Source organism: Oncorhynchus clarkii, chromosome 12, assembly GCF_045791955.1.
Source record: "Oncorhynchus clarkii lewisi isolate Uvic-CL-2024 chromosome 12, UVic_Ocla_1.0, whole genome shotgun sequence".
NCBI lineage: Eukaryota > Metazoa > Chordata > Actinopteri > Salmoniformes > Salmonidae > Oncorhynchus > Oncorhynchus clarkii.
Window position 1 is genome coordinate 15,722,112 of NC_092158.1, and position 13,470 is coordinate 15,735,581.

Consider the following 13,470-nt stretch of genomic DNA (forward strand, 5'->3'; position numbering starts at 1 on the left):
GCAGGAGCAGGGTGGAACGATGGACCACTATCGTTGTAGGCTCCGGGAGGACATCCGCATGGAGCTAGCATGGAGCTAGCGTGTCGGTACACCACCCTCAATGAACTGATCGAACTGATGTACACTACCCTCCTCGGGTCATCCTGGCATCGACAACCTGCTGGCTGCCCGCGGACATCCAGAACGGGCCCTGTTGATTCCACCTCCAGGCCCTCCTGCTCCAATCCCCATGGAGTTAGGGGGGGCCGCATTGAAGGGGATCGGAGGAGTAGGTTCCTCCTGCACCGGGTGTGGTCGGAGAGGACACACTGCCGATCAGAGGAGCTCATCTGGGATTCGGGATGGCAGGCAGAGCACTCCTCGTTCACCCCAGGCGAATCAGCACCAGACTCACCCAGAGCTTTCTGTGGACCATATGTTTTTGCAAATTTATTTTTCTGGGTTTTCTCCCTCTCTACAGCATAAGGCGCTAGTCGATTCAGGCGCAGCTGGGAACTTCATGGATCGTGGGCTTGCGTTAAGGCTAGGGATTCCCCTGGTGTCGTTAGACCAACCTTTTCCTGTGCACGCCTTAGATAGCCGACCATTAGGGTCAGGGCTGGTCAGGGCTGGTCAGGGAGGCCACGGTTCCACTGGACATGGTAACTCAGGGGAATCATATAAGGCGGTTTAGTCTCTTCCTTTTTGATTCACCTGCGTTTCCAGTGGTGCTGGGAATTCCCTGGCTGGCTCATCACAATCCGGTGATTTCACGGAGACAGGGGGCTCTTCGAGGGTGGTCAGAGGAGTGTTCAAGCAGGTGCAAAGGAGTTTCCATCGGTGTGACAACGGTGGAGAGTCCAGACCAGGATTCCACTGTGCGCATTCCCTCTGAATATGCCGATTTAGCTATCACCCAAATACCACCCCATCAACGAGGGGACTGCGCGATAAACCTCCTCGAGATCGCTGCACTTCCATGGAGTCACATGTACCCCGTTGTCCCAGGAGGAAACAGTGGCTATGGAGACATACGTCACTGAATCTCTGGGACAGGGGTACATTCGGCCATCCACGTCACCCGTCTCCTCGAGTTTCTTTTTTGTGAAGAAGAAGGAGGGAGGTCTGCGTCCGTGCATTGATAATAGAGGTCTAAATTTAATCACAGTGGGGTTTAGTTACCCGCTACCTCTCATCGCCACGGGGGTGGAGACATTTCACGGGGTGCGTTTCTTCACAAAACTGGACTTTAGGAGTGCATATAACCTGGTGCGTATCCGGGGAGGGGATGAGTGGAAGACCACATTTAGTACCACATCTGGCCATTATGAGTACCTCATCATGTCGTATGGGTTGAAGAATGCTCCAGCCGTTTTCAGAGACCTGCACGGGCAGGGGGCAGGGGGTGGTAGTGTACATGAATGACATACTGATCTATTCCGCCACCCGCGCCGCGCACGTGTCTCTGGTGCGTAAGGTACTTAGGCGACTGCTGGAGCATGACCTGTACGTCAAGGCTGAGATGTGTGTTCTCCAAACAAGCCGTTTCCTTCCTGGGTTATCGCATTTCCACCTCTGGGGTGGTGATGGAGTGTGACCGCGTTACAACCGTGCATAATTGGCCGACCACGACCACAGTAAAGGAGGTGCAGCGGTTTTTAGGGTTTGCCAATTACTACCAGAGGTTTATCCGGGGTTTTGGTCTGGTGGCTGCTCCCATTACCTCACTGCTGAAGGTGGAACCGGCACTTTTGCGGTGGTCAGCAGTGGCGGGCAAAGCTTTCACTCGTCTGAAGGGGCTGTTCACCGACTCACCCGTGCTTGCGCATCCGGACCCCTCTTTGGCGTTCATAGTGGAGGTGGACGCGTCCGAGGCTGGGGTGGGAGCCGTGCTGGGGTGGGAGCCGTGCTATCACAGCGCTCGGGCACGCCACCAAAGCTCCGCCCCTGTGCTTTTTTTTCGAAGAAGCTCGGTCCGGCGGAGCGGAACTATGACGTGGGGGACCGGGAGTTGTTAGCTTTAGTCAAGGCTCTGAAGGTGTGTAGACATTGGCTTGAAGGGGATAAGCACCCTTTCCTCATCTGGACTGACCATTGTAATCTCGAGTATATCCGGGTTGCGAGGAGATTGAATCCGCGTCATGCTAGGTGCGCCATGTTCTTTACCCGTTTCCGGTTCACGGCTGTCCCGATGGAGCGGTCCATCGAGTCGACTCCCATCCTCTCAGCTTCATGTCTCCTTCCAGCTTCATGTCCACCTCCCATACCGATGGTATGGGAGGTGGACGCAGAGATCGAGTGGGCGGCACGGATGGAACCAGCACCCCCTCAGTGTCCAGCAGGGGTTTGGTACCTGCCGCTTGGTGTCCGTGATAAGTTGATTCGATGGGCCATACACTACCCTCCTCGGGTCATCCTGGCATCGAGAGGACAGTGCGGAGTCTTAGGGGGAGGTACTGGTGGCCCACGTTGGCTAAGTACGTGAGGTTTTCTGTCTCCTCCTGCTCGGTGTGCGCTCAGAGCAAGACTGCCTAGAGGGAAGTTACAGCCCCTCCCCCTTCCACAACGGCCGTGGTCGCACTTTTCGGTGGACTTTCTCATCGACCTTCCCCTGTCTCAGGGAAGTACCACGATCCCGGTCGTTGTGGATAGGTTTTCTAAGTCCTGCCGTCTCATCCCGTTTCCCGGACTCCCTACGGCCCTGCAGACTGCGGAGACTCTATTTACCCATGTCTTCCTGCACTACGGGGTGCCTGAGGACCTCGTTTCTGATCAGGGTCCCCAGTTCACGTCCAGAGTTTAGAGGGCGTTTATGGAACGGCTGGGGGTCTCGGTCAGCCTGACCTCGGGTTTCCACTCCGAGAGTAATGGGCAGGTGGAGAGAGTAAAAGAGGATGTGGGTAGGTTTCTGCTGTCGTATCGCCGGAACTGGCCTGGTGAGTGGGCGAGGTACGTCCCATGGGCGGAGCTCGCTCAGAACTCCCTTCGCCACTCCTCTACTAACATGTCTCCCTTCCAGTGCGGGTTGGGCTACCAGCCGGTCCTGGCTCCATGGCATCAGAGCCAGACCGAGGCTCCTGTGGTGGAGCAATGGGTCCAGGAATCTTTAAAACAGGCTAGTGGACGACAGAAGAAGAGCGCTGACCAGCACCGCAGTGAGGCCCCCGTGTTTGCACCGGGGGACCGGGTCTGGCTCTCAACCCGAAACGTGCCCCTCCGCCTGCCCTGCCGGAAGCTGGGGCCGCAGTGTGTAGGGCCATTCAAAATCCTGAGGAGGATAAACGAGGTGTGTTATAGGTTACAGCTTCCTACTTACTATCGTATTAACCCCTCTTTTCATGTGTCTCTCCTCAGGCCAGTGGTGGCTGGTCCGCTGCAAGAAGGTGAGGTGCCTGAGGTCCCTCCGCCCCCTCTGGACATTGAGGGGTCCCCGGCATACACAGTACGCGCTATTTTGGACACGAGACGCCGGGTGAGGGGCCTACAGTACCTCGTGGACTGGGAGGGGTACAGTCCGGAGGAGAGGTGCTGTGTAACGGTGGGGGACATTTTGGACCCTTCACTTCTGAGGGACTTCCACCGCCTCCACCCGGATCGCCCGGCGCCTTGCCCCCCGTGTCCCCCTCGAGGCCGGCTGCGGGAGCCGCGCGTCAGGGGGGGAATACTGTCACGAAGGTGGCTCCCCTACCTGTTCGGGCGGTGCTCGGCGGTCGTCGTCGCCGGTCTACTAGCCTCCACCGATTCCTTTTTCTGTTAGTTTAGTCTTATTAGTTGCACCTGTTCCTTTTGTGTTTCTTGATTTTTGTCTATTTAAGCCGGTTAGGCCCGCTTAGGCTTGTGCGGGATTATTTTGTGTTCACTGTTGATTGTTGATATGGTTTTGTTCTCTGGATCGTTTACCCTGTGTTTTGGGTTGGTCAGTGTGTATGCGCCCTGTGTTTGGCGTGACCGTTTTCTCCGGAGAATTAAATTATACAAATCATTGAACCCTCTGCTCTCTGCGCCCTGACTCCTACCTTCCACTCCTAGTAACTCGTGACACACATGCCATGTAAAATCTTTATCGGAGAGTAGAGAACAGTGTTGATTCTCCAGTCTGACATTATGCCATTCCGTTCATGTCGGAAAGGTCTCAATCTGTACGATGCTGCGTTTAGATCAGAGAGCTCCAAAATGCACACACAGACATGGTAACATAGGCTGAAAAAAGGGATGCATCATCTCCACACACAAAAATATACGTCCAGAATATACGGGTGGCCTTTTAGTTACAAGATACTGTTAACAGATTATTAGAATATACACTAGTGTTCAAAGGTTTGGCGTCGCTTAGAAATGCAGTGTAGACATTGTTAATGTTGTAAATGACTATTGCAGCTGGAAATGGCTTGATTTCTTATGGAATATCTACATAGGCGTACAGAAGCCCATTATCAGCAACCAACACTCCTGTGTTCTAATTGCGCGTTGTGTTAGCTAATCCAAGTTTATCATTTTAACTTCTTATGGCTGAGACCCCGTTACCGGGAGCGATATAACAACATCCAGTGAAAGTACAGGGCGCCATATTCAAAAGAGCAGAAATCTTATAATTAAAATTCCTCAAACATACATGGATTTTCTATCGTTTTCAAGGTAGTCTTGTTGTTAATCCCACCACAGTGTCCGATTTCAAATAGAATTTACGGGGAAAGCACCACAAACGATTATGTTTGGTCACCAACAACTCACTAAAATACACAGCCAATTTTACCAGCCAAAGAGAGAGAGAGAAAAAGCACAAATAGAGATAAAATTAACTAACTATTACTAACCTTTGATAATCTTCATCAGATGACACTCATAGGACTTCATGTTACACAATACATGCATGTTTTGTTTGATAAAGTTCATATTTATATCAGAAAATCGGAGTTTACATTGGCGCGTTACATTCACTAGTTCCAAAAACATCCAGTGATTTTGCATAGCCACATCATTCAACAGAAATACTCATCATAAATGTAGATGATAATACAAGTTATACACAAGGAATTATAGATATACCTCTCCTTAATGCAACCGCTGTGTCAGATTTAAAAAAAAAAAAATGCAATAATCTGAGACGGCGCTCAGAAGTAAAAACACCATAGTCGCAAAAATGGCGTCAACATAAACAAGAAATTACATGATAAATATTCCCTTACCTTTGATGATCTACATCAGAAAGCACTCCAGGAATCCCCACAATAAGTGTTTGTTTTGTTCGAAAATGTCCGTTATTTATGTCCAAATACCTTCTTTAGTTAGCGCGTTTGGTATACATATCCAAGCGCTAATTCTGGTCAGCGTTATATCGGACAGATACTTCAAAACGTGATATTACATGTCGAAGAAACATTTCAAACTAAGTACAGAATCAATCATTAGGATGTTTTTAACATATAGCTTCAATGAAGTTCCAACCGGAGTACTCCTTCTTGTCTTCGTGAGCAATAGAACGCAAGTGACTATCACGTGGAATAAGCATGATCAGAAAATGGCTGACTGCCAGACACCTGACTGATTCTGCTATCATTCACTCCCACAACATCATAGAAGTCGCATTATAATTTATATTGATGGTTGACATCTAGTGGAACCCCTAGGCAGTGCAACATCATTAATATCTCAAGGGGATTTCATTGGGGACTCTGGTGAATACATACAAAGCTCAGATTTCTGATTTCCTTTTTTGATTTCAACTCAGGTTTTTGCCTGCCATATGAGTTCTGTTATACTCACAGACATCATTCAAACAGTTTTATAAACTTTAGAGTGTTTTCTATCCAATACTAATAATAATATGCATATATTAGCAACTGAGACTGAGGAGCAGGCCGTTTACTTTAGGCACCTTATTCATCCAAGCTACTCAATACTGCCCCCAGCCATAAAAAGTTAAAAGGCTAATTGATCATTAGAAAGTGTCACACAGCCTGGAGTGGTGGGTGCGGAGTCAAGTGCAGAGAGCAGAAGAAAATGTGGGAAACTGAACTTTATTGCGGAATCCACAATTAACGCCCCAAAAAATACAGGCGAAGACAAAAGTGTCCAACCCAAAACTGGGCACAAACAGACAGGGAACACAACACGCAACCAACCTAGACTAACAGAAAACAAGGCCGCACAAAAGCAGGCGGGCCTAACAGGCTTATATAGTCCTGAACCAAAACTCAAACAAGAAACAGGAAAGGAAAAGGTGATCGGTTGAAGCTAGTAGACCGGCGGTCGTCGTGACAGTAAGCCCTTTTGCAATTATGTTAGCACAGCTGAAAATGGTTGTGCTGATTTAAATAAACAATAAAATTGGCCATCTTTAGACTAGATGAGTATCTGGAACATCAGCATTGGTGGATTCGATTACAGTCTCAAAATGGCCAGAAACAAAGAACTTTCTCCTGAAGCTCATCAGTCTATTATTTTTCTGAGAAATGAAGGCTATTCCATGCGAGCAATTGCCAAAAAATTGAAGATCTCGTACAACGCTGTGTACGACTCCCTTTACAGAACAGCACAAACTGTCTTTAACCAGAATAGAAAGAGGAGTAGGAGGCCCTGGTGCACAACTGAGCAAGAGGACAAGTACATTAGTGTCTAGTTTGAGAATCAGACGCCTCCGAAGTCCTCAACTGACAGCTTCATTAAATAGTACCTGCAAAACACCAGTCTCAACGTCAACAGTGAAGAGGCGACTCCGGCATGCTGGCCTTCTAGGCAGAGTTCCTCTGTCCAGTGTCTGTGTTTTTTTTGCCCATCTTAATCTTTTCTTTTTATTGTCCAGTCTGAGATGTGTTTTTTTCTTTGCAACTCTGCCTAGAAGGCCAGCATCCAGAGTCACCAGAGTCGCCTCTTCACTGTTGACGTTGAAGGCCAGTTTTATTGCTTCTTTAATCAGGAAAATAGTTTTCAGCTGTGCTAACATAATTGCAAAATGGCTATCTAATGATCCATTATCATTTTAAATGATCAACTTGGATTAGCTAACACAATTTGAAATTGAAACACAGGAGTGATGTTTGCTGATAATGGGCCTCTGTACATCTATGTATATATTCGATACAATATTAGCCGTTTCCAGCTACAAAAGTAATTTACAACATTAACAATGTCTACACTGTTGTCATGACTGTCCTGATCAGGTCAGGATACAGGAGACCACAACCCTACAGATTATCTCTCACCCCCAACATAGGAGGAGAGATCTAGGGGTCTGAAGATGTGAGGGTTTTATGACCCCTCATGCCCTGGTAAATCTTAGGCCCCAGAAAACATTCCTTTGTCCTCTCACTATGGAGAACCAACCTCAGAACATTAAACATGCAATAAAGGGACTTTGGAACAATGGTTTCTGTCAGCCACAATGGTGGTCATGACGATAGATGGAATATGAAAATGAATGTCATTTTTGTTCTGTTATTAAAGGTTAATAGATGACGTTATTACGAAAACATTAACTTTAAGAGTTTTCCCAGTATATGTTTTATGTTTATACATTGTACGTTGTGTGGAAAATGTCCAAAGCTAGACTGTGTTGTGTTAATACAAGTCAATACTAGTCACATTTCCCATTGGATTTATTAATTACAAAAAGGTAAGTGCTGCTCTGCACACACAACATTGTTAGCTAGTCCTGCACACACAACCTTGTGAGCTGGTCCAACGTTAAACCAACTCGGAAGTTCAAACATATTCAGAGTTCCTCCATAGAAGCCGCTCCTCCGTAGGTATATTTTTGGGGCCGAATTCTGATAATGCATGTTATAACAAGATGCCCAGTGCCTCAAGGCAAGCTTCCTCCATCCTCTTTCACTCTCTCCTCACCATCATATTTTCAGGTACATCTCACGCCCTACACTGTGACTGGCAGCACTGTGTGTGTGTGTTTTTCTTTCAGTATGATTAAACCATGCTATTACGGCAAAATACAAGTTGCTCTTAATGACTTTCCTGTACAGATTAAATCGCTGACCCGCTCCACAGCAGGCTGCTCTATCTTAATGTAACCTTTATTTAACTAGGCAAGTCAGTTCAAAACTAATTCTTACTTACAATGACTGCCTACCACAGCCAAACCTGGATGACGCTGGGCCAATTGTGCACCGCCCTATGGGACTCCCATTCAAGGCCAGATGTGATACAGCCTGGATTTTAATCAGGGACTGTAAGGACACCTCTTGCACTGAGATGCAGTGCCTTAGACTGCTGCGCCACTCGGGAGTTCAGATAGAGCATTCACTCTATCCTCACTGATTGGTGAAGTAATTTAAAATTGAGCTAAATGTATATTTCAGAGGTATAAAAAGGAACAGAAACATTTCTGACCTTCAGAAACCTGTGGGGGATAAATATCTCTTCTCTTTTCAGATGCTCTCCAAGCCATTGTGAACACGGGGGGAGATGCACCCAGTCTTGGAGTACCTTCCATTGCAACTGTTCGAACACGGGCTACAGTGGAGCAACATGTCACAGCTGTAAGGAGACCTTGTGTGTTTCTTAAAAACACAGTGTTTTTATAACTGAAGAATTCTTTCAAAACCTGTGTGTGTGCTTGCTTGCATGCGATTAGTAAGCGCTCGAAGCAGAAGGCGTATATCCAAACTGTAAAGCTAGCGCAGAACTAAACAGACTAAACAGACATACTGTCGAGAAGATATTGTATTTGTTCCTTAAACATGCACAGAGACACAGCAAGTTGGATTCAAGGTCAAGCGTCTTATCTCTGATGCAGCAATAGCCTGCTGCAGTGCCAGACCCGTTTGACAAAGCCTCACCATTGATAAGGATTAGGACAAAGCCTTTAATGATGTGAGAGCTTCTCTCGCTCTGACTCTCTAAGTCCGCTCAGTGTCATCATAAATTGTGTGGAAGATTTGAACGTTAAATTAAGCGACTTGTCAGTCAAACATAATCGCCTCACCATTTAACACATTCACACTTGAGTTGCGTTGAAATTGGAAGTGCTGGTGGAGACCGGAAAAAGACTGGTGATTTTCTTTGTCTCTATAATTAAATTGGAATTAAACTTAGATTCATCACAGGAAGTGTTTCAGGTGAGGAGGAAATAAGGTATTTACGAGAATGGAGATATACTGTGTGACTAAACTGTTAGAGGTTGTTAGTTATTATTTTCTGACAAGAGGGGAGGGTTTGTATTGTTTCATACGTTGTGTACGCACATCCAATGACTTGCATGGTGCTCGGTACAAATTGCCAGACGATGAATTTTGGGTCAAAATGGTGTACCTATTCTTTATTTCATGAGGGTTTGTATTATGCCAGGTCAATGTGTTCTAGTTATAGCAGGGATTCATAGTCATGTTCAGAGGAACCCACAGAGGTGCACATTTTTGTTCCTGCCCAGCACTTATAAACCCGATTAAAAAGCCCTTGATTAGCTGCAGGTGTGTCTGTTCTTGGCAGGAACAAAGAATTAACTGAGGAACCCTGCTCAGGGTAACAGTGAAAGGGAATACACTGAATACAACCTCCTGTTAATGTTGTTATTGATATGGCCTTGTATTAATTATTTACCAGTCAGACATGCCCACTAGCCATTAACCAATGGCTATTCAGAATAATATAGACTGGTATACACATGGTGTGCATCTGAAATGGCATCCTATTCCCTATAAAGTGCACTTCTTTTGACCAGGGCTCCAAAGGCCCTGGTCAAAAGTAGTGTACTATACAGGGAATAGTTAGCCATTACGGACAGAGTCAAAGAAACTGCAACATCTGCAGTGATGGGGCCTGCACTCCTTAGGGACACCAGCTAGCACCCTTTAATCTAGAATGCAATGGTTTTCTGTGCGTCTCCTTTCAAATAATGATGGTTAGCACATCAATAATGTAACAACCTCCGCAACAACAGAACAGACTGCTGGCTCAAACACATACATTACATCAACAGAACAGGCTGTTGGCACACAAAGCTACTGTAAATCATAGTGGAGAGAGTTGAGTGCCCAAAACAAAGAATGCCTTTCGCTGCTCTGCGTCAGTGGAGCCTTCTTGTCTGGCACACCCCAACATGGCTTAGTGTCTTGGAATAGAAAAGTTTGTGTTGTTTGCTTTGTGTATGTGTGTGTTCTGTTTGCACACCCAATGTGCCTTGGTGTCATAGATTAGAATATGAACGTTCATTTTATTTGCTTTTAGTACTGAATGTGTATATGTTATGTACACAGAGTATACAAAACATTAAGAACACCCAGTGGTGGAAGAAGTACCCAATTGTCACACTTGAGTAAAAGTATAGCTACATAAATAGAAAGTTACTCAAGTAAAAGTGAAAGTCAGGCAGTGAATTACTACTTGAGTAAAGTCAAAAAGTTTGGGGTTTTAAATACACTTAAGTATCAATAGTAAAAGTATGATTCATTTAAAATTCCTATTATTTAGCAAAGCAGACAGTACATTTGCCTTGTTTTAAAAAAAAATGCGGATAGCCAGGGGCACACTCCAATACTCAGACATTATTTACAAAAGATGCATTTTGTGTTTGGTATACGTACTAGATATAACTACTATAGTTGTATTTTTTTCACAGAAGTGAGTTAGTTATTCATTTAGAAATGTGAATACATTATAAAGTATCATTGGACAGCCCTTGCCACCCAAAGGCATTAAGTATGCTCCTCAGCTGAAATATTTAAATATTTTCCTCCAAAGCAATCCTAGATGTCAAAATCTTCATAAACAGCATAAATTATAAACAATTGTTTTCTTTCAGGAAGTGGTGTTAAAGACTTGATTTGGAAATTTACATATAGACCACATGCCAGGTCTCAAGTTCTTAACTTATCATACTTACTTTCACATCTAGTGGAAACATGTCAGTGTTTGCTCTAAAAGTTGTTCCTGTGTAATGTACATTTAATTGGAATTCTTGCGCATGTGTCTGTTGGTGGCTGTATTTGTTTCAGTTCATTATTTCAGTCAGTACTAATTTCAGCAGGGGGGGGAAAAGCAGTGAATGTTTTTATTGAGTAAAAGTAAAGTCACCCAGTAAAATACTACTTGAGTAAAGCTATTTGGTTTTAAATCTACTTACAAGTAGAAAAAGTAAATGTAATTGCTAAAATATACTTAAGTATCAAAAGTAAATGTATAAATAATTTCAAGTTCTTTATATTAAGCAAACTACATGGCACCATTTTTTACATTTTATTCTAAGGATAGCCAGGGGCACACTCCAACACTCAGACATTTTTACAAATTAAGCATTTGTGTTTAGTGAGTCCACCAGATCAGAGGCAGTAGGGATGACTAGGGATGTTCTCTTGATAAGTATGTGAATTAGATCATTTTCCTGTCCTGCATATCATTGAAAATGTAACAAGTACTTTTGGGTGTGAGTAAAAAGTAGATTATTTTCTTTAGGAATGTAGTGAAATAAAAGTAAAAGTTGTAAAAAAAATATCAATAGTAAAGTAAAGTACAGATACCCCCCAAAACGACTTAAGGTGTACTTTAAAGCATTTTTACATAAGTACTTCACACTGGCAGTAGGTAACCTAAGTGCTTGTGTATATTTTCTCCTACTCAGCTGTCTATGAGAAGTCATGTGAAGCGTATAAACACCAGGGTAACACATCAGGCCTGTATTACATAGATGTGGATGGAAGTGGTCCGATCAAGTCACAGCTGATCTACTGCAACATGACAGGTAAACCACACACTCACTCACTCACTCACTCACTCACTCACTCACTCACTCACTCACTCACACGCTAATTAAACCACTGGATGACAAGCTATGGTTTCCCTGTTACATTATACCACTCACTGCATGGATAGTTAGGGTTTCCCTGCATACATAACCACTGGTGGCAGTGTGACAAATAATCTCCACTTAGTTTTTACTATTGCCTAATGCAAATCTGTTATGACAGAGAAGTAGGGTTCAGTTAAAGTGCCACCAACAATCTGGCATATGGTACTTCCTTATTGCCCGCCAGTGGCAGTTTAGTTATTTCTCTCACTGACGGAAACAGATAGACACCTCGTTTAGGGGGCTGTTGATGGCTCTCGGTAAGTAACTGAGCTGTGAGCTGTGGCTGGGATCCCAGATCTTCTGACAGGATTTCCATCCTTCAGGGCTGGCACCAGCTGCTATCGGAAACATCTCGTCTTCCCACCCACCCCATCCCCGTTTTCACACTGTCTCTGCTATCATTAACATTTTCATAATTATTTAGAATGATCCTAGGACTTCCCTCTGTTCTCTCTCTCTTCTCCTCCAGATAAAACATGGCTGGTGATCCAACACAATAACACGGAGCTAACCAAATTAAAGGCCTCATCTGGGATAAATCAGCATTTAGCCTATTTTAACTATTCTGCCGACGCGGAACAGCTCTGGGCCATAATTACCCAGGCAGAGCACTGCGAGCAGGAAGTCCTCTACCACTGCAGAAAGTCACTCCTCTTAAACACACCAGGTGAATCATTTTATTAACAGTATTGATCCCAGCCAGCCATAAAGGTCAGGATGATTAAAAACCTGCTCACTCAGTCAACTGTGAGTCAGTGTACACATCCCAAATGGCACCCTATTCCCTATATAGTGTACTACTTTTGACCAGACCCGGCAAAAGTAGTGAACTATTTAGGGAATAGGGTACCATTTGGGAGACACCCTGTGAGAGGGAGTGCTGCTCTCCACCCGCAGAGCTTAAGCAGATGTCACAAATTGATTATTGTGCTCATTGTTGCAAATTAATTTAGGTTTTAGGGGGGTGGGGGGTTGTTCTATGTAGGCCTACCCGTCATATTGTTATACTAGAATATTCATCATTTCTGGATGTGTTATGGTACATGCACTGAGTGAGTTAGCATTTAGATGATTCGTTTTTGCATTGATTGGTGTGTCTTTGGTGTTTGCCATATGATATTAATTTGTAATGACTCTTTTAAACCTGCAAATGAACATGAAACAAGGCAACTCACAGCTTCACAGTGTAATTGCTGTCCATTAGCTGTCTCGTTACTGTAGAGGCTGACTGAGGGAAGAGGAAAACAATGTCAAAACTAAATAAATAATGCTGGAAAATGTCAAATGAAGAATAATGAGGGATAGAGTATGGTGTTAGGTTTCTGTTTAAAACCAGACAGCCTGCTTCAGGTGGGGGAACGTGATCAGACGAGTGATGGAAGAAAGAATCAATGAGAATGACTTGCTTTTCTCTTTCAAGGCAGCACTCTGGAGTCTGGCCTGTTTTTTGGGGGAAAGTGGTGACTGAAACCATTCTCAATTAAGCACTCTCTCTCCTCTTGTTACAGTCTTTTTGTGGAGCGTGTCTCTGTTATATTTATATTTTATTTTATTTTTTATTTCACCTTTATTTAACCAGGTAGGCTAGTTGAGAACAAGTTCTCATTTGCAATTGCGACCTGGCCAAGATAAAGCATAGCAGTGTGAACAGACAACACAGAGTTACACATGGAGTAAACAATTAACAAGTCAAT

General features: G+C 44.6%; 1 protein-coding gene across 1 annotated transcript in view; it reads left to right on the forward strand.

Moving 5' to 3' along the window:
- LOC139422762 (contactin-associated protein-like 4) overlaps positions 1 to 13,470 on the forward strand; it is a 217,192-nt gene that overhangs the window by 112,873 nt on the left and 90,849 nt on the right. Inside the window, exons 11-13 of the mRNA XM_071174090.1 lie at positions 8,365 to 8,471; positions 11,549 to 11,668; positions 12,246 to 12,443. Of these exons, the coding sequence (XP_071030191.1) occupies positions 8,365 to 8,471; positions 11,549 to 11,668; positions 12,246 to 12,443 (425 nt within the window). The remainder of the gene's footprint in view (positions 1 to 8,364; positions 8,472 to 11,548; positions 11,669 to 12,245; positions 12,444 to 13,470) is intronic.